General features: G+C 42.7%; 1 protein-coding gene across 1 annotated transcript in view; it reads right to left on the bottom strand.

Moving 5' to 3' along the window:
• LTK (leukocyte receptor tyrosine kinase) overlaps positions 1-27,223 on the bottom strand; it is a 112,391-nt gene that overhangs the window by 1,441 nt on the left and 83,727 nt on the right. Inside the window, exons 12-29 of the mRNA XM_054400236.1 lie at positions 23,893-23,994; positions 21,349-21,526; positions 20,682-20,832; positions 18,407-18,538; positions 17,503-17,659; positions 16,422-16,604; positions 15,803-15,901; positions 15,151-15,303; positions 14,328-14,438; positions 13,535-13,721; positions 12,604-12,694; positions 9,907-9,971; positions 7,359-7,488; positions 4,922-5,019; positions 2,211-2,303; positions 1,498-1,599; positions 511-645; positions 83-173 (exon numbers count right to left, since the gene is read on the bottom strand). Of these exons, the coding sequence (XP_054256211.1) occupies positions 83-173; positions 511-645; positions 1,498-1,599; positions 2,211-2,303; positions 4,922-5,019; positions 7,359-7,488; positions 9,907-9,971; positions 12,604-12,694; positions 13,535-13,721; positions 14,328-14,438; positions 15,151-15,303; positions 15,803-15,901; positions 16,422-16,604; positions 17,503-17,659; positions 18,407-18,538; positions 20,682-20,832; positions 21,349-21,526; positions 23,893-23,994 (2,258 nt within the window). The remainder of the gene's footprint in view (positions 1-82; positions 174-510; positions 646-1,497; positions 1,600-2,210; positions 2,304-4,921; positions 5,020-7,358; positions 7,489-9,906; positions 9,972-12,603; positions 12,695-13,534; positions 13,722-14,327; positions 14,439-15,150; positions 15,304-15,802; positions 15,902-16,421; positions 16,605-17,502; positions 17,660-18,406; positions 18,539-20,681; positions 20,833-21,348; positions 21,527-23,892; positions 23,995-27,223) is intronic.

The following is a 27,223-nucleotide window of genomic DNA, read 5'->3' as shown; positions in this document are numbered from 1 at the left end:
TTGGGCACCAAAGCTAGTCGAGTGCCTTTGGATAGTTGGCATTCCATGGATTATCCTCCACCTGGGTAGTAAAGACCAGTACCTGTGTGCAATACTTGATTCTCTCCAGGATGGTGGAGAAGTTTGGCCGATACTCCGGGCTGTGCTGCCAGCACTGTGTCATGATTCGGTACCTTAAAATAAGTAACAACAAAAAAAGTCAAGAAAGAGAACTGTGTGCAATGTGTTTCAGTGTGAAGTGATTATGGGTCCAGAGGAACTGCTTTTGGTACATGGCCCAAAGGAGGAGGGCAAAAGCAGCCATGACATTTCTGCAGCAGGAGACCACTATTAAAAGCAAATCCTGTAGTGCTCTCAGCTGTACACAAGAGGCATTGGCTCTAGAGACATTCACTAATACCCACCTAACAGTGGAGGCACTCTCCATTCCCTCACTGAAGGTGTCTAGGTGGCTTTGTTTGACCTGTTTGATACCCAGTATCCCTTGGCTTGTAGTAGTAAAATACTTACACAGGTCCTGGGCAGTTTTTTGGTGGATCCATTCTTCCTCCACTGGTGACAAATTCCAGCACTTCTTGATTGGTTTTGCAAGGGTAGGGCATGTAGCCTAGAGAGAAAATCTCCCACAGAAGCACACCAAAGGACCTGTGTCAGAAACCAGTCAGCAATGCCAATTAGGTTTCATCTGAGCTCCACAAACCTGGCATGAAGCTGTGTAGGTAACACCACAGCAGCAAACTTTTGAAGTTGTAGACCAACCACAGTAATGTACAATTAGCATGGTTATGAGTCAACTTTGATATAAAAAAAACCAATCAATCAAAACATTTGCTCAAGCTCCAAAAGTAGCTTTGCAGAGGCTTCAAAATATTTGAGTAACTCTAAAGTTGTTCTTTCTGCTGCATTTTGTTATTCCTAGAGCAGGAAATGCCAGAGTACCCTTTGCTGGGTATGGTCTACCTGAAAAGAAATGCTACATCTGCCATCGTGATTCCTACCTCACTTGGGAAGGCTCAAGATGTTTGAATTGGTGTTTGGGAAGAGGATGCTCAAGGATAAAATAAGTAAGAGACATCCAATGAAACTGAAAGGCAGCAGCATTTATTTTTTGTCATGATATTGTTGCTCTCCTTTTTCACATCCATGGGTCAGTTTAGGCAGTGCCACTGAAAAGACCCAGGGGAGTTGAGAGGGTTCTGCAAGGACTTCAGCAACATCAGAATTTTAGTTGTCACTATTTGCTGCAAAGGTGGAAGCAATTTCCAGTACACCAATTACTTAAACTAGCCTGTTACAGGAACTGCAGCACTTTGTTTAGTGCTGGCAGCTCACAGTTGGGTGCTGATAAGCAATCCCTTGTCTTCCGGCATCGCTAGCAGCTTCAGGAAACTGGGTCAGTGTGGCATTTAAGGGAATGTCTCAGCACAGTGTATTGAAGAATCCACTGTGCAGGGAGAAAGGCATCTGTAATTAATCTGTGATCAAAAGGTTTGTTACCAGGTATCAGTCTTGGAGGTGAAAATGCCTTCTAGAAAAGCTTCTGGGGGCATCCACTTGACAGGAAGCATGGCTCTCCCTCCCTTGCGGTAGTAACTTGCTCTGTGAAAGGTAAAACACAAGAAGAATGTCACACAGTCTGAAAGGGCTCAGATATATCAAAGATACCCACAGCAACAGCAGCTGAGGATTGCATATGCCAATGGGGCCCAAGTGAGAAAAAAGAAAAAAGTCATTGGCACAAATATTGCAGCCAAGCAGTATTTTACTCCCTCTTTGTCACTGGGATGGAAATTGAGAGTGTTGTAGGTGCACAGCTCAAGACACCAAATTTTCCAGTGCTTTGCACAAGGTGCTGATGCAGCAAGTCTGCTTGACATCATAAATGGAGAGTTATGGTTGCTTGTGGGTTTATTTATTTTAATTTAAGCTTATTTATGATTTACTAGCTAATAAATTTGCTTATGCTTGGTTAAGTGTCCATATGTGTTTGCAGTGTTCCCTGGGGCCCAGTATGGAATAAATGCAGTTGAAGTGTATTGGCTAGTAGGCGTAGATGTGTTAATTTAAAGCCTGCTAACTTCAGTTAGTTAACTGGTAATCAAATTCAGACCCATAATGGATGGTTCCCCTGCTTCAGATTTCATGAGACAGTTCAAAACAGTCAAAATGCTACAGAGTTATTCACAGGACTGAAAGGGCCTTTCACTTACCTGTAAATATCCCTGGCCATCCCAAAGTCACCAATCTTGGCTATTCGTCCTGCTCCAGAGCAGGTCAAAAGGCAATTCCTTGCAGCTATATCTCTTTTAAGGAAAAAAAAAAAATTAAGTCATTATTAATTCTAATTCTAAAGTAGCTCAGGGAATAAAGAACATTAGACCTAGTCCTGCACGTCTTAGTTGAGTCATCATTATAAAAATGAGAAGAGCCTTATTAAAAATAATGCCAGCTACATTATCATTTTAATTAAGCACAATTCTTAAGCTACATTTACGTTACATTTTCCAAGCATTCTCCACTCCCATCTCCTTTCATTAAGGCAGAAAACAAGCTCTTTGTCAGACCAGGGAGAGATCTAGTCATCTTTTTTTGCTTCAACCACATTGTGACAGGCTTCTTTCTTGCTCAGGCCTCTCAGCAGTGTCTCCATCAGTGACAGATGTGATGCTGCTGGGTAGTCTTAGTAAACTGCTTGAAAAGTCAATGTAGGACCAGATTCACTAAACTGTTGGCTTTATTGCTTCTGGATATCTCCCATAGAAGCAAGCAAAGCTACATATGGGAGCAGCAGTTTGCTGAGTGCAGGTTTAGCTTGTGACAAACGGCAGTGATGACTGCGTGGCCAAGACTGAAGGATTTGTGTTCATTTTAGATACGCATTCTGAAAAAGAACTCATTAAAAATCATAGTACTGGGTGGGGGATGGGGGCCTTGTTGACTGCCAAGAAAAATGAGCTCCTTCAACAACTCATATGTTTCTTCGCACTGCCAGCCTTGAAAAAACCCTCAGGATTTGGAAGTCAAGCTCAGCTTTCTCTTCCTCCATCAGCTGTGACTCCCAGATGATAAAACTTGCCCTTAGCAACATCTCCACAACTGCACCTTTCCCCCCTAGCCTACCTGCTATCTGAAATGAAAACCTTCTTCCCTTCTCAACCCACCCTAAGCAATACTGACACCACTAACAGATAATAACACACAGCACTTGAATTAAATCCTTTCTATATTAATTTCCTGAATTGTGGCTAAACCAAAACAAGTTCAATTCCCAGGCTGCTTGTACCAGAGATCTAAGAGTGCAAAAACTGACCCAGAGAGCTTATTTTTAAAAGTGATGTGCTGCTGTTAAGACAGTCAAACACTACTACTTTCTCTTTGTCCCCTGAAAGGGAGATTGATCTTGAGCAGGAGCAGCTGTCATGTCTGTTTGCTGACATAAATGTCAGAAACTTTATGAGATGACTGCCGGGCTCAGTGACATAATAAGAAACATCTGCCTGACAGGAGAAATGAAAATTGGTTTATTCTGTTGAGTTGGACTTCTCACAGCATTAAGAAGAAAATTGGCCTTTGTCATAAATTAAATAGAGCAGAGTGGGGGTTGAACTTGATGAGGGATATCACTATTACAGCAAGAACTTAGAAGTCAAACTGTAGTGACTAACTCTGAGCTCTCAATTAGAACAATGATGCTTTCAGGTACCTGTTAAGAGAGCCAAAAAGCCAAAACTTGTTGAATGCTCTTACTGCTCTATTTTAATGACAGAAAGCTCATATCCTTTTTTTCAAAGAAACTTTGTTATTGTTCCAGTACAAAGGAGACTGAAAACTCTCAGGTGCTCTAATCACAAAGCCACAACACAGCCCATAGCTCACTATCAAGGCTTTTTTGCTCCAACTGCTGCTTCCTACTTGTTTCCCTCAGTTCCTCCAGTCCCTACCCACTCTTGCCTAGCTCTGCCTCTTTGCTCCGTGCGGTGTCATGCGTGCGTACATGTGATGTGTGCGTGGGTGAATCAGTTGTCTCCTTGCATAACTCCCAGGCTGCATGTTGGTTTAGCTAGAACCTGTGTGACCCCCTCATGAGCAGGCCTCCCCTTTCCTTTACACAAAAGGGCTGAACTCAGCACAGAGCTCATACTCGGGAAGGAATTCACTTGCATGCTATGCCTGAGAACATTAGGAACTGAAATAACTCTTACTCAGAAGCAAAGGAGTCCAGTACCCAACTGGGAATTTTAAAAGGCTGCCTACAATAACCTTTACCTCTTCTATAACATTTTCTTCTTAGCTGAAGCCTGCTATATAATTTTGGGTTGTGTTGTGGTTTTGGTGGTGTGTTTTTTTTTTTTTTTTCCCTTCTACAAAGGAGGAAAAATAATCAGGAATAGGCAAACACAGGCTCCCCAAGACCACAGAGCAGGTCAGCTTCTGAACTGAGAAGGAAGCCTTAAAGTTGGGTTTTTACCTCCTCTTAACCCTGTTCTACCCTTCTCTAGCCAGTGGCTCAAATATAATAGGCTGTTCTGTGCTGATGGGGTAGGGAAAATACTAAGGAGTTCAGAAAAGAGAGAAATGATACTCAATTGTCTTGCAAGCTAACACAGAGTGACACTACCATCTAGTGGACTACTGGATAATCTCAAATGTGTCTACAGTGGAGGCACCTGAAAATTCACATTTGGAAACACTCCCTGTGAACAGACGATCTCTTTCTCCCTAACAGTGCAAAGAACAATTCAGGGTCTAACTCCTACCGAAACCCGGTGAGAGCAGCCCAGACATGTAAGGACAAGCCTGTATTGGTACAGGAAACCTCTATCTCCCCCCTGAAGATTAGTCCTGTCTAATTCACTGCAAGTAGGCACTGTGTGAGCTTCATGCACCTTAAGATACACCAGAAGGGACTGTTTCTCCTTACCTGTGGATGAAATGATTCTCTTCCAGATATTTACAGCCGCAGGCAATATCCCTGGCGATGTTCAGCAGGTCCTGCATCGTGAGTGTGGATGGCTGATTCTGGAAAAGGACACACAGAATATGATAAGGGAAGAATAGTGGAAGAGGAGCAGAATATAGTTCTGGCAGGGAGTAATCAGAGAGAGGCAGACGAAGGGAAAGGGAGAGATATACATACAGTGTGGGTGAAGAGTTAAGTGAGCCAGGAGCAAAGGAAAACATAAGCAAATCAAAGTAAAGAGTTAGAAAATTATTAAATTCTTATTTAGGACAGAAAACTTGCAGAAGATTTAAATTCTGCAGAGCACAAAGAGGACAAGCTAGTAAGAGATTTGTGGCCTGGTCTGAATAGCCTAATAAAGGGAGTGGAGAGAGAACTATTCCCTGCTGGTGTTAGGCTGCAAAATCAAAAGCCAATCCATCAGGTTTCAAAGGTGAGATGGGAGAGAAGAACATCCATCTGCTTTTAAAGAGTTAATAAATTAATCAACAGAAATTAGCAGCTGAACAGAGAGAGAGAGAGCAAATGCACATCTCTGCACAAGCAGTCATCAATCATCAGTTTCTCCATCCTTTTGGAAGGACAGAGATTACCCTCAGGAGAAGTGTGCTAAAGAGGGATGCCTTACCACAGGACTGGTACTAGCCCTTTACCATCAGTGCTTCCCTAACTAGGAACACTCAAGTCATCTCTCTCCAAGAGCCCTGATGTTTTCATCCCATCATTTATTTCCCCACAGGGAAATTTCCTTGGTGCTTCTCCAGGAACTCCTGTATTGCTCTCGGGAAAGCTGGGGAGAAATTACTGCACTGCTGATCAAAAGCCTGAGAGATATCAAATAAATTTTGTTCTTTTAAAGGCTGCTTTTGTTTCTGGATGCTGTTATCACTAAAATTTCTCATGCTCAAACCACATAACAGACGCTACAGCCATTAAGTACTGTTGTTATTGGCTAGGCAAATTATTGCACAAAGCTCTTTGACATCTGCTAGGGAGAATTATTAAAGTTATGAAGTAGGCATTTCTGGAGAGGAAATTAAGAGCAAGGAGGAAAAATAGAACCATAGACTTCCAGACCTTACCACTGCTCTGGGATGCCTCTGTCAGAAGGCTGCATTTTCTCTGCAGCCAGGGAAAACTGGTCATGAAATAGATTGATGGGGCTGGTTCTGGTTTCAGAAAATGTGTACAGGGGCATTTTTGTCAGTACTGGGGAGTACTCCCAACTACTGTATTTGCTAACAGAACAGCAGATTTGCTTATATTTTAAAAATAACAGTTGTTTGCATTAAAACTATATGTAATATTCAGAGTATTTATTCTCTGCTGCCCACAGACTATCTGCTAACAGAAATTGCACAACTTTCACTATAGATGCCAAAAATAAAGAGCTACAAGTTCCTCCATCTGGGTGCTGCTATACCACTGCAAGTGCATTTAATTCGTGCATTTAGTCCTGTATGACAAGAGATTAAGTTTAAGCTTGATCTTTCAGCTACATGTTGATACAAGCACAGGAGCATGCACACACAAAGCTACATTGTCATAACTATTTGGGGCACGGGGGGGAGTGTGTTGTGCGGAGAAGAAGCTGTGCAACAACTGCATCATGTGGTGTAGGAGAACATCAGGCACCAGTCAGCCTCCTCCCGCCCTGTGAGAGAGATCCCTACTTAACAGAGGTGCCCAGGATCCCACTGGATCACTCTGCAAGAAAACATATCAGCTATTCATTAGAGGAACACTGAAACTAATTAATTCCAGGTGTTCACTGTACTTGGTTGGCAGCTACACAGTATTAGAAATCAGAGATAATCTGCACAAGCCCTCATGACAGTTTTTTATAAAGGGTTGTGTTTTTTAAAAAACAAGAATAATTGAGTTGATCATTTCATTTGTGTTGATTTAAATGCCTGTCACAGCGCTACGTGGAGGCTCAGCTCTTCAACTACTCTAAATGTGTGCATCTCCATGGGGTGCTGATGCACACCTGCTGAGGCCCTAGTGCTACAAATTCCCACTACTGCTTATCTATGCTGTAACTTCAGCTCCTCAGATGCCACCACAGTGCATAGGGAAAAAAAAAAAAAAAAAAGACATTGACACATTGACAAAAGAAAGCCTCTTGATTTGCAGCTCAGTTGACAGAGAACTTTGGAATGGCAGGACAGGATTTTACTCCTCCCTTTTCAGCTAGTAAGAGTGGAGTTCTGCCACTGTTCTTGTTTTCTCTCAAGGGACATTTGCTTGCATCAAGCAGACATAGGCATCCAGAAGTTTATAGGGGCTGGGACACAGCACATCCCTGCTTGGCTTCAGTGCCTTTATCCAATTCATAAAAATAATAAAAATAGCCACACTAAAATCAACCAGAAGGCTAGGAGGAAAGATATTTTACCGTCCTGGGTCGATTCTGCCGAAGGAAGCTCTTCATATCTCCTCCAGCCATCAGCTCAAGCAGAATGAAGCGAGGCAGCGTCTGTAGACTAACACCGATGCACTGCACGATATTTTGGTGGTTGAACTTACTGAAAGCCAGGATCAGAGCAACATGGAAGAGAAAGACAGCATTAGTACCTGACCAAGATCCATCAGACTCACTGTGCCTTGGGCTTTAACAACCTGGATTGAAGCAAATCCTGGTACAGTGCAAGTTACCAAACAAATTCCTGCTTCAGCTATATCAAAGTGCCTTTCTGTTTATGGTTATGCCTGGCTTTGCCCATGAAAGCCTTTCATCTTTTCATATTTTCTGTTGAAAGAAAAGCAGAGCTGTCTGTGAAGAGAGAATGTAACACACACTGACTGAAAGATGAGGTGATGTGAGAGGAAAAAGAAAGCTGAGAACTTAAAATATGCAAATACTATTGGCATTTGTGGAAAAAAAAAATAATCCTGAGCAGTGAGGATTTTAATTCAGCATTGGTTATTTAAAATATGCTGCTGTTCAGTTTGGTGGACTCAACTCAGCATCTAGTCTGCCAAAGAGAGACTCAACTAATACCTACTGCAGCAGCTGCTTATGTGATGGCTTTCTGCCTCTTACAAAAGAAAGCTGAGATTGTCAAGAAGCTCAGTAAGACTGTCATTAGAAATCAGCATCTTCCCTTGGATAGTGATTACCTGGATAATACAGGAACTAAAAATGGAAAGGAAGTTGGGGAAGAGAAAGAGTCATGTGCTACTAAGTGAATCAAAGCCCTCTGTAATCAATTGAAATTACTCTTTAAGGAAACATACATCCTGTTCAGCTGGCAGAGTTCTTGCAGGCTTCATGAAGTGCCTCTGTGTCATGAGATTCATGCTTTAATAGCAGAAAAACAGCACCTGGGTGTGAGCTGGGCCAGACAAGAAAAGGAGCTTCATGTTGCACAAATTAGAAAGCCATAAATTTTGGTTGCTTACCAACAACACTGACTATGCTAGTATTTTAAAGTCACCCATGACTATACTGCTGTTTAATGTTATGGGTTTGGGTTAATGAACTAAATTCCAACACTAGAATACTTTAAAGCACAAGTGGTATTAGGAAAGGCTGTCTGCTCTCTTTTCCAGGCAAGTTTTACATAGCTCACTGTCCAGAGGACATGCAGATGAGGCTTTATAGTGGTTCTGTCAAGCTTGCAAACACATCAAAAGCCAGAAGACATCTAAGAGAAATGTCCACACTGGGAGAAGGGATGTATTTCATCTGTGCAAGCTACACACACAGAGCCATATTCACTACCTTACCCCTACAAGTATTTCTCTGAAAGAAAGGGAAATAGCCTGGGACCTTCACTGCAAAAAGGGATTACTTACAGCAAACAGTTCTACAGATAGGAAAAGGAAAAAGGCTGCACAAACACTTAGCTACTGACTGAAAGACACAATGGGAAAAGCTTTCCACAGTTTCTCCTTCTTCAGCTGCCATATCTGCTCTTATAAAAACTTACTTTTATTCACAAGAGATAATAATGTTTAATCTCAGGATCCAAGCCTAAATCCAAGCCTCCCTGGTACACAGCCTGTGCCGTTCCTCCTCCTTGTTGTTCTTGCAGAGGTTGAACTTCTGAGTCACTGTGTATGTGGCTCTAAACTTTAGCTTTCCTACTACTTTTCATTTCCTCATTGAAATTTCATTTTGGCAAGTGCTTTAGGACATGATTTATACTTAGTAAAAAGGCTACAGGATTATTTGGAAAGGAAAACATTTCAAATGCAGAACATGTTTTTGCCAAAATGTGTCTTTTCACTCCTCTAAGCATGACCAGCAGGACCAACCAGCAGAAATTTTTGTTGAGATGTTGTGCTGGGATTAGGTGAAATAGATTTAATTTTCTTCACAGGAGGTCATATGTGGGCCATGCATTCTGGATTTGTGATTAAAACTCAGGAAGGGAGCACAGCTGGGATAGCTGACCCTAACTGACCAAAGGGATATCCCATTTTATATGATGTCACACTCAGCAATAAAAGCTGAAGGGAGAAAGAGGAAGCTCTTTTGAAGTATTTGGTGTGATGGTGTTTGTCTTCCCAAGTCACCATCACACATGGAGCCTGCTTTCTTTGAGATGGCTGAACACCTGCCTGCTGATGGGAAGTGGTGAATGAACTCCTTACGCTGCTCTGCTTGTGCACACAGCTTTTGCTTTACCTATTACACTGGTTTTATCTCAACCCATGAGTTTTCTTGTCCTTCTGATTCTCTTCTCTATCCAACTGCTGTGTGGGACTGAGTTGCCGACTGGCATTAAACCATAACAGATGTGCAACAAAGGAATCTCAGTTACCTTGTTTAAGATAAGTAGCTTAAACTAGTAACTCATATGCTACTAAAATGCCATCTGGTGAAAAATAAGGCTGGATCTTCTTTCTGAGCCCAAACAAGTGGATAAATGATTCTTACTACTTGCATTACTCTTTTGCCCCCTGCCCACCATCAGTATAAAGACTTTAAGCTTTACCTGATAATCAGTGCTTCCATCAGGAAATCCATCTCATCCTGTTCAGAGCAGACTTCTGGTAGGGTCTGTTGAGAGGTGAAGACAGTGAGGACCATCCCATCAAGAATGGAGAGCATTTAGATGACCACCAAAATGAAAGAAACAAATGAAACAAGACAAGAATGAGCATGTAAGATGAATGATTTCAGGAACCTATGAGGAAGGGCTCATCTTCATGGGGTTGCATAGGCCCCATTTGGTAGTCACAGTTAGAACAAGAAACAGGCAATTAAAGGGACAATTTTAAATAGATCACCTTGCTCAGAGTCCTGTCCAAGCTCACCTTGAATGTTTTGATGAATGGGGCACTGGACAACCCATTCCAGTGTTTCACCACCCTCAATGTAAAAACAAAACAAAACAAAACCTTCCTTAAACTTAGTCTAAATCTCCCCTCTTGTAGATTAAAGCCACCACCCCTTGTCCCTGCCACATTTATGTGCATTTAACCATATGCAGTATTCTGGAGCAAAATAGCTTCAGATCAGGAAAGGCTTTAGCTGGAGAACTAGAGATCTATCGAGCACTTGAAAATGCCAGGTGCTAGTTTCTTCTCCCTTTTCTATGTGGCCACAATTGCAGCACACGTTTCCAATGTCATACAATACATACAGCCACAGGATTTAAATCTGTGTCATGTGGCCTTAGAGCTTCTCCCCTGCCAGCAGATTTGGACAGCAGCTGCCACTGATAAAGGTGAACTGAGAGTGCAAGCAGCAGTGGAAGCAGTGTCTGCTACTGTGTCCATTGTTCTAACATCATGGGATGGTTTGACCACAGCTGTGTGTAGGTGCTGCTGCCCAGCTGCATGCAGAGAGGTGGGATGTTCTATGCTCAGTGTGCGGAGGCTGGCATGGAACCCATTCTTCTTGTCAGCAGTGTGGGCTACAGAAGGTAAGGCTGGTATCTGAAATAAGAGACTGTTTCAGACAGGACAGTGCAGCTGATCTATTAAGTTGATGGAATAGCCACAATCAACAGGGAGTATGTTTTTTAAATTCATCCCCCATCTGCACCAGCTGCTTCTGTAAAGTTAGATCAGGACTGCTCCAGCATGAAGTCAAGTCAGCCTAGACCCACAGACACTCTACCAGTTTCCAGAGCAGCCCTTTTGGTGATGTTTGTGATGTCTCTATAGGGAACTGGGTGAACAAGCGGACATGTGAGCAGGCAGGGCCCTACCAAGATGCCATCACTGCTGAGACTTTCAAAACTGGTGACATCCTCACTGGACTGTCACAACTGAGCAACCAGCCAGTCAACCTGTTTGCAACTGTGCTGAGGTGCTTATTCCAGGCTGGATTGTGAAACTGTGTTGGGCAGTCACAAGCATTTGTTAAGTGCCACAGGGAAGCTGATAACAACATGCCAGAATTCATGATCCTCTCACCTTTGTTTTTTTTTTTTTTTAAGAGTGCTTTGAAAGACAGAATAAATAACAATAGAACTGCTATTTCTTAATGAGTTGGGGGGTTATTGTTGTGTTTTGTTTTTTTTTTTTAAAGAGGGTTTTGAAAGAATAAATAACAATAGAACTGCTAGTTATTAATGAGTTAGGTTGGGGTTTGTTTTTTAAGAGGGTTTTGAAAGACAGGATAAATAACAATAGACCTGCTACATTTTTGGCTGAACTCACAGAAGTAGATCTGGTTCTCTGAGTCACAAGCTTAACTTCAAGGCTGAGTAACTGACAAATCCTGAGGCAACAGCAGTAATTTCACAGAAAACTGGCCTGTTATCTCTTGCCACTAAGGACATGGATGTTCACAAGCTATTGCAAAGTCTATTCCCAGCAGCGTATTTAACAGTGTGCAATAAGAAGACACTACCTGGAAGTTTCATGTTTGGTTGACAAACTCTATTTTCAGTACAAAGAAAATGTGACTGAGAAGCAATTAAAAACATTTAAATACAGTAATGTCATGTGAAAAACTTAGGAGAAAGCACTCAAAACCACTGAAATGCAGAATTAATAATATATAAGCGTGACTATAAATGTTTACTGTTTGCTGCCACAGAAATGCTTCATACTAATAGTTGCCAAGGGTTTATTTTCTGTAAATAAGACTTAGAAGTCCCCTTCTAGTTTTCAAAGTCCCCAAAATGTCTATTTGTTGCTATCCCACTCCCCCCCAAGTTTGTTTTTTTTCTTGCCTACTCAGATTTATAAATCATTGTGGCAGCAGATTCTCTGCTGGGGTGAATTGATGCTTCTGTGTTGACTTCAAAGGAGCTATATTTATTTATGCTGGTAGAGAATTTGTTATGTTAACTAATCATATTACGCAGTCTCCAGGTGACTTAACTCACACTGTTTTCCATCTGAGGGCGCTGCCTCCATCTCTCCTGAGCAAAGGGAATGGAGCTTACAAAACAGATTACCCCTTTTAGAATCTTTTCCTCATTAGACCATAACTTATAGCCATTAGATATGGAGCAAATAAGACGGATGCTTTACTTTCAGGCTGCTGCTACTGCCATACAGCTTAAAAATCAAAGATTATAATTCCCAGATGCAACAATGTGTGGAAACCTCCATCACATGCATGCATATGTCATTATGCATGGGATAAATGTGAATGTCCAGCTGGTACAGTAATGAGATAATATGGCTCTTAGGAGTAATTATTGTGGTATAAGAAATTTGTAGGTACTGACCTTGATAGCCACTTGAAGAGGGTTGGGATCCCCTGCAATGCCCACCACAGTTCCCTCATAAACTTCACCAAATGCACCATGCCCTAGAGCCCTGAAAGTTAAAAAAAGAGAGAACAGATGTTACTGTGCTCCTGTATTCAGCACTGGCCAAACTCTTCTCTTCAGCCAGTCCAAGAATGGGAACAGATTCTACTGCAAGAGATGAATTCAGCAACAGAGTTTTGTTTTCATCTCTAAGCTTCTGAAAATAACTTCTCAATATTTCCTGTCACTGCCATTAAAGCAGGCAGGGGTTGGATCCCTCATGGTTCTGGACAGATAAAGCAGCCTTATGAATTCTTGGGCTTTATAACTAAGTGTAGCAATAGCAGGACAAGAAAGAACTAGAGAACAAAAGAATATGGTAGCTGCAAACTGGTGTCTTCAGGAGATGGTGTAAGACAGTACATAAGAATGATCAAGTTTTTTCTTCTAAAGTTTACATAATTTTTAATCATCTGGATGGTATGGAACCAAAGAGCAATCTAGCATGTGTTTCCCTGGAACAGGAAATGCTGAACAAGAAATACCACTGGAGAAGTGGAAGGGACTTACTGCCAGGTGGCAAGTGTAATCCAGGACATCATATACAAGCACAGAGGTGAAATACCTGCTCTGTGTGTGGGAAAACAGAACAGGAGACTCATGAACTTATACTTCTGCTTGAGAAGTGTGTGGAATCCAAACATCTTAGAGGACATAGTAAGTGTCACATCCATCATATTTTGGCTGGCTTGGACTAGGTGCTTTCCAATGAGTGAGGCAGGTGGCCCTTGTCTTCTTGTCCTGGATACTTGATGATGACTAAAGCAAGCGTGTGAGCCCTCCCTCTGCCTTTGCTCCAGGCTGCTTTGCTCTCCTGTGCCAGAGCCACCAGTGCAGTGAGCCTTACCGAAGCAGGGAGATGTTCTTCCGCGGGATCTCCTTCAGCTCGCTCAGAGTGGCAGCCTTCCCTGCGAAGCAGTAGTTGGGGTTGTAATCGGTCATGATGGCTGACGTGCGGATTTTGCTCAGTTTATATTCTGGACTCTGCAGCCGTGCTCTGGCTCCTTCCAGCTGCTGCTTCTTAAGGTGATAAACTGCAGGGGGGCAGACAAATAAAAAAATGCACAGATAAGGTCAGCACCTGAAGAGAAAAGATAATGGTGGCCATACAGAAAAGAAAGAAACCTGCTCAAGAAGTGTCTTTAGCTCGCCAGTATGATGCTCTTCTCCATCCTCTGTAGTGAAATGATATGCACTCTTATTCCTGCACATTCCTAATCACTTTGGAGCAACTTAAGTTTCCTCTACTTCTTTGTACTTTTGGGTGAGGGAAGAGAGCTCTGCAAGACACCTTGCTGGCATCAAGTATCTCCCTGAATTAATGATATGTCTAATTACAGACTGTGACCTCAGCCTATATAGCAGTGACTGCTAAAGAAAAGCCTGATAAGAGGGCCTTCCCGGCCCTTTTCTCTGCGTCAAATGCCAGGACTCAACAGTCCCTACCCTGTGGGACTATGCTGGTGCCTAACTCTGGTGTGGCAACGTTTTTCTATCATTTCTTTCTCCCTGTCCCACATGGGAGATCACCACACTCTGGCTGCAAGTATTAAAAGCAGAAGCATGTGGCTGGGCGGTCTCTTTTTGTTCAATTTAACTAGGAAAAGACAAGTCAAAGGGTGATAAGGAATGTTTCTTACCAATAGATAGGCTGCCACAAGTGAGGATCATTCCAAGCACCACAATGACAGCCACCACAGCTAGGAGAAGTGGGAGAGGTAGGTGTCCCTCTGGGATAGGACCCTGGGGCACTGGAAAAAGAAAGCAATCACAACTGCTGTGAAGCATCCCTCTGAGGGTTGCTTCTATTCCAGAAAACAATGCAGAGATATTGGCCAGACCATCTTATAAATTACAGCAAATCCCTCTACAGCCCTGGAGGTTGGAAAAGTACTTAAATAATTTTTAAAGCATTGTGAGGGTAGAAAACCATCTGATAAAGCACAGATTTCATACCCATTCTTCTTCCCTCTTTTTTTTTTTTTTTTAAATAAATGGGTAACATCATGGCTTACAAGTTGAAACTTTCTACAGTCTTGATGCTTTGGGAGTTCCCAGAAACTGCGTCAGGAAGTAGCAGTGAATACCAAGCATCAGCTGAAGGAGCACAGTGGGAAACTGCTGTGGAAGGAAGTAATTTGTGGCTTAAATCACTCAGCAGCAGGTGGTACGTTATACCAGAGGGGTGTTCACACTTGGAGATCTGGTACACTGGGACCATTCAGGAAGTATACACTGCATCTCTTTACACAGGTATTTTATCTTCCACCTAATCCAAACCTGAGTGTTGGAGATGGGGACAGAGAAGCAACTCAGCATGTAAGGAAAGGAATTTTCAGTCCCATCTTTGACTTGACATTTCTCACAACACTGTTCACTGGAACTGACCATCACAAAGCCAGGAAAAGAAACAATACTCAGAATGCAGATGTTATTTAATGAACATAAGACTACACATCTTACAAGTGCAGGTGACGTTGTCATTGGCTAGCACAGCCCCCATCTCACACTGGCACACTGGCAGGTTGGTGTCAGGGTCCCGCTTGCAGTTGTCCGAGTGGCAGTGGCTGCAGTTCAGATAGATCTGAACCTCCACCTCACCATGACTCTCCATAGCTGAACAAGGAATTAAGACACAAACAGGTAAATTCAGTTCAGTTTTCCCCATCTTATTCCAGTAAGGAAAAAAAAAAAAACACCCAAAACACAGAGGGCATCTACAACTTCATCTCTGCAGGACAGCAGTTAGTCCAACACATTGTGAACACACCAGAAGCCTGATGGGAGCCAGGAGGAAAGAAAGTACTGCATCCCTCAAGCAAACAGAGAAGTCTCAGAGTGAATTGACCTATAAATCTCTGAGACTGAGAGTGTGCAGTTGAACCTGATGGCTGGCATCTCTCCTGGCTTAGAGATTGATGGAATAAAGTCTCAGAGCACTATGGAGATATATTGAAAGAAATCACCACAGGTGAAGGTCTGACCTGCAGAGTGAAACAGGTCTGAATGAAATGCATAAAAAGCAGGAGAAGAAGGAGCAGGAAAGAGGAAATTAGGAGGAAGAATGAAAAAAGGAGGAAGAAAAGAACTAAGGGGAATAAGAAGTACGTTGTACCTGCCAGGGGATGCAAGAAGATCTCTCCAAGGGGGTTCACAAAAGAGATGCCATCCTGCCCACCAGCTGTGATATCATCATTATGAGAGGCATGGCCCCCTGCAGAAAGAAGAGGATGGATGGCTGCTCAGTGCTGCATGCTGCAAAAGATGTGATGCCTCTGAAGCACTGCATTCATTGCTGGCTCTTATCACCTGGGGTGACTCTGCAACCTTCCAATGATATGAGTATGCATTAGGTCCCTGAGGGATAAATGCTCACTTGACACAGGCAGTGTCAAGGCTAGTGAAACAATTCATTTTAGGGTAGGTTTCTCAGTTCAGCAAGGTAAAACTGTGTTCACTTTAAGCAGGGAAAGGGAACATTTTCTCTGGGCAACTTGGGAATGAATGAAGGGCTGATCCAGCACACCTTGCAAATACTAAATCACATAGGAATTCTCCTACAACCTTGATTTCCCCAGTTAAAGGGAGATAGTGGAGAAGAGGACAGGTTCCATATTGTTCAGCTTAAAGTATCTGTGAGTCACCTTCTGCAGCAGTGTAGCTCCAGCCCTTTACTACATGTGCTCTAGAGGGTACAAAATTAGACATCATGACTGTTCCTTCCTCAGACTTACCTCTGTAGCCTCCGCCTCCTCCACCAGAAGTACAAGCTCCTCCTCCCCCACCAAAGCCACCAGAGGTAGCCCAGTGGAGCTTGGCGAGTGCTTGGGGACAAGCTTGACCCCCTTCTCCACCTTCCAGAAGGGATTTCCCAGCCTGAGGAAGCAGACTCTCATCTTGCCAGCCACCACCTCCACCTTCAATCAGAGAGTGAGAAAACAGAACAAGAATAGGTAAGAAATAGTGGAAGAAAGTAGGAGATACAATCTAGAAAAACAGATTGGTCTTTATTAATTTAAGTGCCTGCAATCAAGTTAACTCTTTCTCTGAAGTTAAGAGAATATATAGACAAGCTACCAAGATACCATGGATAATAACAAAAGGAAATTTAATGCACAACCTGTAGTATGTGCTGCATAACCACCACCTCAGCATCAATTTCTAGTGGCACTAGGGAAACAAGGAGCCCACTGCTCCACTTGGGGATAACTGCTTAGGGCTTTCACCCATAGGAGTTGCTGAATTCATGGGGAAATCAAACTAAACTGGATTTCCTCACCTCCCTCTAGTGGCCCATCTGTAAGGCTGTAACAGCCAGAAATGGAGAACCACTGGAATGGATTTTTTTGTCTCTTTGGAATGAATTTTAGTTCTAGCTGTTACAAGATCATAAATAAGCTTCAATTTCAGGTATAATTCCAATATTCCTAGAAAAATTCTAGGGTTTTGGGGAGTAATGTTGGGTTTTAGGGGAGTAATAGGGAGAAAGTCTTCTCTTCAAAGGCCATTGCTGGTATGTGGAGGAGTGGGCTCCATTCCCCAAACATCGTTTTCATGGAGTCAGTTCATGAAAGAGAGAATTGCAGCTATGGAATAGCCTTTACTGGAGCACTCGTCACTTGTCCTATGCATTCTCTTTTATCTGGCAACATGTCACATGAGAAGACACCTGTCATAGTCTATCAGCATATTTCTAACAACTACTGCCACAGAAAAACTCCCAGGGATCAAAAAGAAGCCCCACATTTGGTGCCTACAGCACGATGCATGTGTCCAGTCATCTGATTCAGACCTTGTGTGGTTCTAGTGTCTTACCTGCTGCCCCAGTCCTCCCACTGACTCCAGGTACTGTGGTGCTGTTCTCATACTGCTCCAAGGGTACATCATCCAGGGAGCTGTCCTGAGCCTTCAGGTAGGCTTTTCCTCCTCCTCCTGCTGCGATGAGCAAAGGTTCGAAAATCCCATTCTTCTGCTGGAAAACCCCCCATCAAACATCAGAAAAACTTCACATCCCTTGCATATGTGAACTCACACAAACTTGTCAGAAAGCACAAAAGCATCCCAAAGAAGAGAGGCCCAAGGCCAGGGTGATGCTACTGACTGCTTCCTAAGTTCATTACAAAAACGTTTTATGTCATGTTCCTGTGTACAAGAGTAACTCTTAACTAAACACCAAGGTTTAGGGATTAGGTTTTTTTATGGGACTACTGCCAGGATTAAAGGGGAATCCTGTTGTGATTCCCAGACTTGAGCCATCAAGACCTGAGAAACCAGTTCAGCTAGCGTAGTGACAGTGACAAATGTGATCAAGGAAATGAAAAGATATAAAGAACTTAAATGAAAAAGACAAGAAAACAAAAAAAGACAAAAGGTGGGGAAAGGAGGGAAAGAGAAGGAGGGAGAGGGCGGGAAAGAGAAGGAGGGAGAGGGCGGGAAAGAGAAGGAGGGAGAGGGCGGGAAAGGGAAGGAGGGAGAGGGCGGGAAAGAGAAGGAGGGAGAGGGCGGGAAAGAGAAGGAGGGAGAGGGCGGGAAAGGGAGGGAGAGGGCGGGAAAGGGAGGGAGAGGGCGGGAAAGGGAGGGAGAGGGCGGGAAAGGGAGGGAGACTCTGTCTTCATCATATTCTTTTTAAGAAGTGACTATCAGATGCCATGACTGACAGAGGAAGCTGGTTATTCCGCTGGACACAGCTCAGGCTATGAGACAAAGAGAAAGTACTTACTCTAAAGATGTAGGTTGCACCTCCTCCACCCCCACCTCCTCCAGCCCATTCCTTCAGGTCCTTGTTTTCTTTGTAATCTTCTTCAATGAGAGATGACTCCCCTAAGCAGATCTTCTGGGTTTCAGGATTGCTCTGAAAGGAAACAAGAGATGCATTTGAGTATCAGCCAAGTCCAACTCTTGAGAGTTATCTGCACATCTCAGTATAACAATATTATATTGTTTGTGACGTGTAGCAGGCATATAAAAATCAGTAGGTGTATCAACTTTGTGGAAAATGAACTATTCTACAAGGACTAACAGCTTTCTGTTACCTCTGATCTGCATATTCACATTACACCTGCAAGTGAAAATACTAACGCTCACAGAAAAATAAAACACCAAAGCAAACCAGCAGGAGCTCATTACTGATATCACACAATTCATATTCAGAACTTCTCATACCCAAGAACATTAAAATGTGTTGAACTATGGATTAATTCTCAGAACTTGATTACTGCTATGTTTATTGGTATTTCTCAAGGTCATAAACGCAAAAAAAAAAAAAAAGACAGAGATGAGCTGCATTTAGTTAAGAGTGATGTACCTATTGTAGGAGAAATCTTGAGTCTCAGCTTCCTATCTCTGTTAAATAGTAGAGAACACTGAAAAGGCTGGAAAAGTGTGTTTGGCTACCTTAGATTTATTTTTTTTTATTTTTGTGACATTGAATTCTCCCAGTTTCAATGATTACAGGATCACAGTATGTAAGGGGCTGGAAGGGACCTCTGAAGATTGAGTCCAACCCCCCTGCCAGAGCAGGACAACAGAATCTAGCACAGGTTGCACAGGAACACATCCAGATGGGTCTTGAAAGTCTCCAGCAAAGGAGTTTGTATATCTGCCCACTTTCACTCAGATGGTGAAGTCTGAATCATTTTGGACTATGTTGCCTCAGTGCAGGTGAAATCCCTACTTATTTGTGTCATATCATGTATCTAGTCTAGAAATGTGGTGCCAATTTTCCCAAATGTGTCCTTTCATTCACAGAAGAGGAGAAATGATGACAAGGTGCATGAGGACCATGGAAAAGCAACTGGGGCAAGTCTAAGGAGACAAGAACAAGCTGGGAGCTGCAGCACCTCTTCAGAAGAAGGAAGACAAACATTAGTTATCCAACATATAGATTCATCAGGATTTCCAAAGCCAAAGAAAGCTGGACTTTGGAAGTGGGAAAAATGAACGGAAACTTTTTCTAGTAGTGCCTGCCAGATAGTGCCGAGTTATACTCTGCAATTTGGAGAGCAAGTCATGAAATGTAAAGACAACTTTGTGGATTATGACTTAAGGCTAGGGAGTGCACTGCAAAGGGAACTGCAGACATACAATGTATGGTTTATTTAGATAGATACAATCCTTCTACTATTAAAGAGAAGAAAGGCTGGGTTTAGAATCTGATGCAGTGTTTGGGTAAGGGGCTTGGGATAGATGACTGTTAAAGGTTCATTCCAACTCAAACCATTCTACAATTCTAAGATAAGGTACCATGTGCTCTGGGCAAGGTAAATGGTAACTTTGAATGGCTACAAGAACAGTGTATGCATCCCAAAACTCAGCTGTCTGTGGGGAAAAGAAGCAGCTTTGTTTCTGGGCAGGTGCTGACAGATCAAATTTGTGAAAAAACAGAGGTAATACTAAAGAATTCATGTTGAAAAGAAGAAGCTTTGAGCCTAAATGATAAAAGATCTTTCAAACCATTTGGTCTGGCACTAGAGAACACAGATACAAGGATTCAGGTCATCAGCTCCTATTTCTCTTAAGTGGGTTTCTGGTCATTACAAATGCCTAATTCAGGGGCCACTGTAGTTAGTGTGAAGTTGCACTGGTTTTGGGTTCAGGAATTAGTCTCTAAGCTTCAAGAGCATCTAACAGTGCAGCCACAACACAGCTGGATGACTCCATAAATAACAGTGAATTATTTGAAATCCTGGCAGACAAAAGAAAATCTAAGCTCTGGAGAAATAAGAGAGGGAACACACAACTTTCACCTACTAGCTCCCTGCTTAAAATAAGCAGAAGGAAGCTGATGAAGAATTTGTTTCAAACATTAAGAGCTTAAAGGAAAGTTCCTATGGATTCTTTCTAACTTGGTTTATTGGTTCTTCTCAGTCTCCTCACTGAATTTCCTTGCTTAATTCTGGGATTTCTGTCATTTATCACTGAAACCCAAGCCACCCACTGAATCTCATTGAATCATATCTGCAAAGTCTCTGTCCATGTGCTTGTGCAGCCCTCACCCCAGGGCAGGCATCCTCCCCCTGCTGCCCCACTAAGATGTATAGCAGCTCATCTTTCTCCAGCTGGAAGGTGGCAGAGATGAAGACCCCATGGGACCTCTTATTGTGGTTTTTGGCTCCCTTTCCCCCAGCTGCTCCATAGGCAGAAATCCTGTAAGAAAAAACAAGTAAAGAGACAAATCTCACACTTCTCATCCCCAAAGCAACTCCATCTGCAAGCTCTCCCGGGCCTGCACTTCCAAATAGTAATTGCTTCAGAGCAGGCTCCCCTGCTACAGCATCTCACAGCTATTCTTTGTCTGGGACCCAATGTAGTTAGGCTGCTCAAGAGGACAGATCAATTCTATACCAGAGAACTGGAGGCAAGAGACTTCAGGAGCAAATAGCATGAGTTAGTATAGCCAAATCTAAAGGACCAAGATTTCAGGACTGAAAAGATGGCTACAATTCCACTTCATTGCACACCTACACTCTCTCCTCTCCTCTTCTGATCCCTTAAGCCATCACTCCACCCTTCCATGCCCAGTACAGACCCCCACACCTAGAACTCCTACTTCTCTCTTACTTCACTGCCCCCTCCATCCAGTCAGTGCACTTACACTTGCTGAAACTCTGCAAATAGAAGCAGGTAAAGGTGGCTGGCTCTCCAGCACACGCTGATACTCACCTGTATCGGTTTGTGGCTGGCACTCTCCAGACCTGCACTCCCCGGAGCCTGCCCTCTTTCTCCACAGTGACAGACACATTGCTGTTCCTATAGGCACTGTCACACTGAGCTTGAGTTGGCCCATGTGGACCACTGGCACCACATGTTGTGAACCACCAGAGAACAACAGATGTATCCCCTGTGACCGAAAAAGCAAGAGTTGGGGCACGGGTAAGCTTCCCTTTATTCCTCAGGCATGAAATAACTCACATCTTTGGTTGATAAATAAACATAATCTGTAATTGCTTCAGTGCCATTGTGATTAGTTTTTATGCAGACCTTTAACTGAGAGTGTGGTAAGTCTTTCGCATCTTAATTTGTGTGACAACATGTAACTACTACTGTTTAGTAAGACAAATCATAGAATCGGTCAGGGTTGGAAGGGACCACAAGGATCATTTAGTTCCAACCCCCCTGCCATGGGCAGGGACAGCTTTTGTAATCTTGATCTTTTGTAAATTTGCCTCCACCCTGGGGGTGTTCAAGGCCAGGTTGGATGAGGCCTTGAGCGGCCGGGTCTACTTGAGAGGCATCCCTGCCCTTGGCACGCAGGTTGGAGTGGATAATCTCTGAGGTCCCTTCCAACCTGAGCCATTCTCTGAGTCTATAACTTTATAACTCACAGAATTATATCATTAAAGGGCAAATGTCATTGAGAGAAACAGCTGTTCCTGATGATGTCTTTCCTTAATGATCCTTCAATAACAAAATTGCCATTATTATTATTCACAACGAGCATTCATGATCAAGAGAGAGATTGTTGCAGCAGGGTATGCTATCTACAGGCTTTAAAACTCCATACCTCCATTTGACCACGTTGTTCTTATTATTAACCATACCAAAAAAATGCTTAGACATGCATTTACAGTGTTGAGAACTTGAAAACCAGTACCTGTTAAAGTTAAATGTATGTCTAATGCATCTCCCTCATAACACAATCCACCTCTAATTATATGATCACAGATTACTTACATTATCCCAGTTTTATTCTAGTCATAGCACAGTTAGTGCTCTGTATAAGTCACTGTTTGCTTTTCCCCCCTCTCACCTTATTTCCTGCACATTTAACAAATCATGAACTGCAGATAAATCCCACCAATTGGGGAAAGGGGAAGAGGATGGGAAGGGGTTCTGAGAAGGGGTTTAACCAAGTGACATTGTCAATTTTCTCTTCACCATGCCAGTATGAAGCAAGGAGATACTATTCAAGTTCTCAGATAGAACTTAAGCATACATACAGAATAAAAGGTTGAAAACCTCTGCCATTATAACCAATCACCATCCACGAAATGTGGGGGATGTTTTAACTGACTGGTCTTTAGGCTTGCACAAGAATCCTGAGCCTGTACCAGCAGTCAGAACAGCTTCTTGCTACTTTCAGCAGGGGCCCTTTTCCCCCAAGCAAATTTTTTTTCTGGCTCTCATTAAGCATTGTTGTTTTGTTTCCACAACAATGCAGCAGATAACCATCTCCTCCATTTCACAACCCTTGCCCAAGACCTAAATATATCCATCTTGACTGGTGAATGAGGTGGGGCTAAGAATAAAACTATTCAATTACATACCTAAAAACTGTATGATGCAGTGCATGCACAAGTGATGCAGAAGCAGAACTGTTTAAGAGCTCAGTTATTAAGACAGTAGTAAAGGTCACAAATCTTGAAAAGAAAAAGTCTAACCTTGTTTAAAGGAAAAGCAAGCAAACCTTTCTGACACAGGGATGTCACCCTGTGCATACACAGCTGGCTTGTTGGGGTAGAGCATTAGCTACATCACAGAACTCTTTGCCCCTTGAGTTAGCACAAACTGAAGACAGCACAGTTACACTTCAGGTGGACACAGGCTTCAGGAGGTGGTGCAGTCACATCCAGGTATTTGTTGGCAGCAAAGCAGCCTCAACCACAAACCCTCTCTTCCTGAGACTCTCCTTCATACAGCTTTTCTCACCCACACAATTATTACCTGTCCTCCAGAGCAGCAATCACTATGGCTATCAGTAAACTGGTGCAGAGTGTCCCCTGTTCTAGTTTTTCGTCCAATTCTTCTCCTCAGTGGATTTCCAGATGCTCACTCACTTCCCCTCCCTAGATCTTCATCTTTAGACCCCTATTCTCCATTCATTAGGTTCAGCTCCACTGTTCATCAAGTCCCAGTAGATCACTTCTATCTATCCCCAGCTTTCTGTACTTTGCATTCCTGACCTGGCTTTCGTGAACTCCAAATCTCAGTCATGCAGCTTCTATTTTTACTTAAATCTTTTTCATTTAAAGATTCTGCTTTTCTTCAAAGAGGTGGTTTAATAGAATACTATTCAAGGACTAGTGAGTTAGGCTCCAGCAAACTGCTGCCCTATAGTCAGAGACTACCTGACATCATCTCAATGTCTTTGGGATTGATCATATTTAGTTGCTCTATGGCTACAGCGCAGGCAGATCACACACAGGAGATGAGAAAGGAGCCACCTTTCATAGCCAAGAGCCAGGTTTTTGGCACTGAATCATGTACCTGGGAGGGAGGGCTCTTCCAGGGGGCTCAGAAGATGCTCATCCAGGATGTTAATCTCCCGCGGGTACTGGCGCTTCCTACCAGCATGATTTGGTTGTCTTCCTATAACAGTTTGTAGAATAAATGAGACAGATGAAAGGAAGGTAGAAAAGAGAGAGGGAAAATTTAAAGATCACATGAATAAACCAAGCACAATCATGTGGTTAAAGTAAAACAAAACAAACTACCAACCTTGGGCAAAACAAATATCTTAAACCATCATAAATGTTAACTATTCTATTTGTCTACTTGTGTTGAAGTCAGTAGATCTTCACATGAACATGATATCTCATTCAGGCTCACCTGTAGGATAAGCTCCTTGGCCAACAAACTGCACAAAAGGCTTTAGGAAAAGAGTAATGTGGGAGAACAGATACCAGGTATTGATGTTTTGCTGGTCAAAGGGACAGGTGACAAGTCTGAATGGACACACGAGCAGAGGTGTAAAGGAGAGTGATATCAAAAGTTGTTATCTTTGATTCTGAATGGTGTCATGGTAACTAAGCCAGCCTAACAGATTGCTTCCCTCCCAGACCTTGCTTAGAGAAAGAAATGCTAAATAAAATTATGTCTCACTAATATATGCAGTTAAGAAAAAACAAAACAACACAACCTTTTTGGAAAACACAGAGCCAAATGCTGTATTTCTGACAAGTGAAGCAGCTCTTTAAAAATTAGCCCCTTCTTAGAGAGAATGGTCTTCAAAGCAACTGCTGATCCAAAACATCTGAGTGCATTGAGAACACCACACAACCAAAGCTGCCTTACAACAGGAAAAGGTAAAAACTGAACCCTTGCCTTATAATCTCCAAGCATCCTGTTTCAATAGTTAAAATTACCCACTTCTATGCAGATCTTTGTTTGGAAAATCTCTATAAGAAAAAGGAGAGACTTCCTTCCATTTTATGAGCTCTCAGTTAATTTAATACTGAACATTTTTCATCAGTGGAAAAACATTACAAATATTTCAATTTGTTCCAGTTGTGAGAATCTAACAGCTGTTTGATGCTCTATTCAAAAGAGACTCACTCAGTTCCAGCTGGACAATTATCTCTGCTGCAAAGCCACTGCTCTAAATAGCGATAATTAACACCCTTGTTAGCTGTGTCAGAAAGGCCAAATAACTAATTGAAGCATGGAGACCTTGCAGAGCTTTTACTCCTGAGAATATTCCCCCCAGGTCTGACTGAAAGCACATTGATGGATGGAGGTAAAAGGAAGCTTTGTACTGACATGCTCTGTTCATACTGAGATAGAGAACTTCAATGGATGATGTTGTCAAGGCAGTGAAAAATGAAATTAAGCCAAAACAAATGAACCAGATCAAAGACAAGAAGGAAAATCAAATGAAAAAGACAATGCATGGCCAGAGAAGATGCTTGGTCTCCCAAGGCCTGCACTGAATTATGAATCCCAAAGGTCACAACATTTTCAGATACTTAGAGACATACAAGAAGTCTGGTTACGTTTGCCAGAGCAAAGGAATGTAAATCACCCTCTGAAACAGAGAGTTGGTCTGTGTGTCTCTATGGAGTGTTTTGCAGCATCCCAACTGAGTATCCTAAGGCAGTGCTTCATTTCCAAACAAACAGTCTATCCTCTTTCTCCAAACAGTATCAGACCCTCATGTACTGGAAGAAAGTTTCTGTCTCCTCTGTGCTCAGCAGCAGACAAGCTGCAAGACAAGCTAAGCATCACGCTGTCCACAGAAGCCATTAACTCTTAGAAGGCTGATGCTTTATGCACTGTCAGACATGAAATTGTAAGGTTGCATTTTCTACAAACATGGTATAGACCTGGGATCCAGGTGCTGGTGTTCCAGAATATTTGAGCTTCCACTTCCTCCTCTGACAGCACACGTGTTGACTGTAGATTAATGGAAGGGAGCAAGACTTAACTCATGTTAAGGTGTACCCATATCAGAAAAATATGAAAAGCACAGGACTGATTTCTTCAGGATTTACCTAATGCTGAAAAGAGACAGAGGGGAGTGTGTAGGAAAAAGAGAGGGTATCTCTTGCAGGCAGGCAAAGAACTGAAGGAACTCCTATTTCTGTCTCCAGGAATGTAATTTAAAAAAAAAAAAAAAAAAAAGATACAGTAGTCTTATGTCTGGGATCAATCAGTAAGGTGCCCCACAGGATCCTCAAAATGTGCTTGGTCTCCTCAGAGATTCCACCTTAGTGAGGGAGGTTAGAGTACTCCTGGAAGCCTCTCCACTTTGTTCTGCAGTACTCCTGGAAGCCTCTCCACTTTGTTCTGGAGTAGGACAGAGAACGAGGAAGCTGTGCCAGCTTCCCTCTTCCCCATCCCTTTGGTTGATCTCTTGCATTTCTAGTCAACACATTCTTAAATCATTGAAATGAGGCTTGAACCAGCCCCCAACATTTTTCCTCAAGCAAAGAGACTGGCAGGTCAACAGTCTTTGGGTTGGGGACTCCAAAGACAAAACCTAGAAATGTGCTATACAAAAGCTCCCTTTGGACAGCCTCACCATTTATAAAGCAGTCTCCGGGGAAATTGTAAATGATGCACAGAAGGAAATGTAATCCCCAGGGCAGCAGAGTGCACTTTGTTAGGCCACAGACCTGTGATCTTAGCTGGAGCAATATAATACTTGGAAAGATAACAGTAAAAGCAATGACCACATACATAAGTGGTGAGGAGGGCAACAATCAGCCCTGTGTGCACCATGCCAGCCCACATTTTCATATTTAGACACTCAAAACTCAGACCTCTTCCTATGTAAGCACTACTTAACTAAAATGATAAAATGTCTGTCCTATGAAAGTTCTCACAACAAGCCAAACATCCTCTCTGTGACACTGTTTTACACAAGGAGATGGTGTGAATTAGAAGAAGTTGGTGTCATCTAACCCTTTTCACAGGGAATACATCTGTCACTGCCTAGGAGCTGCCATCCAAAGAATGGTCTGATTGTTTTTTGTCTTTATTGGTGTCCCCTGAGCTGCCCTCACTCCCCACTTGGTTTTCCTCCTAAATCTTACTAAATCCTTCCTCTTGATTTTGGGGGTATACAGAAAGCCTCGCCTTCCTTCCCTGCCTGCATACACACAAGTAGTGCTTTCACACTCTGCATTGGGTTTTGCAGAGCAATTTAGCTAGAGGATTGAAATAGATGGAGAAAATAATATTTACATCCTAGCAAGCAACAAGTTCTTCCTTCCTGCCATATATCCTTCCTGCTGCCCTCATGCAAAGAATTCACTGTGTGGATCTTAATTGGCTCCATCTCTGACATTTGAAACCTCTCCTTGCCAGGGAGATATAA

The sequence above is a fragment of the Indicator indicator genome, chromosome 4 (genome assembly GCF_027791375.1).
Source record: "Indicator indicator isolate 239-I01 chromosome 4, UM_Iind_1.1, whole genome shotgun sequence".
NCBI classification, from domain to species: Eukaryota; Metazoa; Chordata; class Aves; order Piciformes; family Indicatoridae; genus Indicator; species Indicator indicator.
The sequence above is the reverse complement of the archived record's forward strand: the minus strand, read 5'-3'. Positions and strand labels throughout refer to the sequence as shown.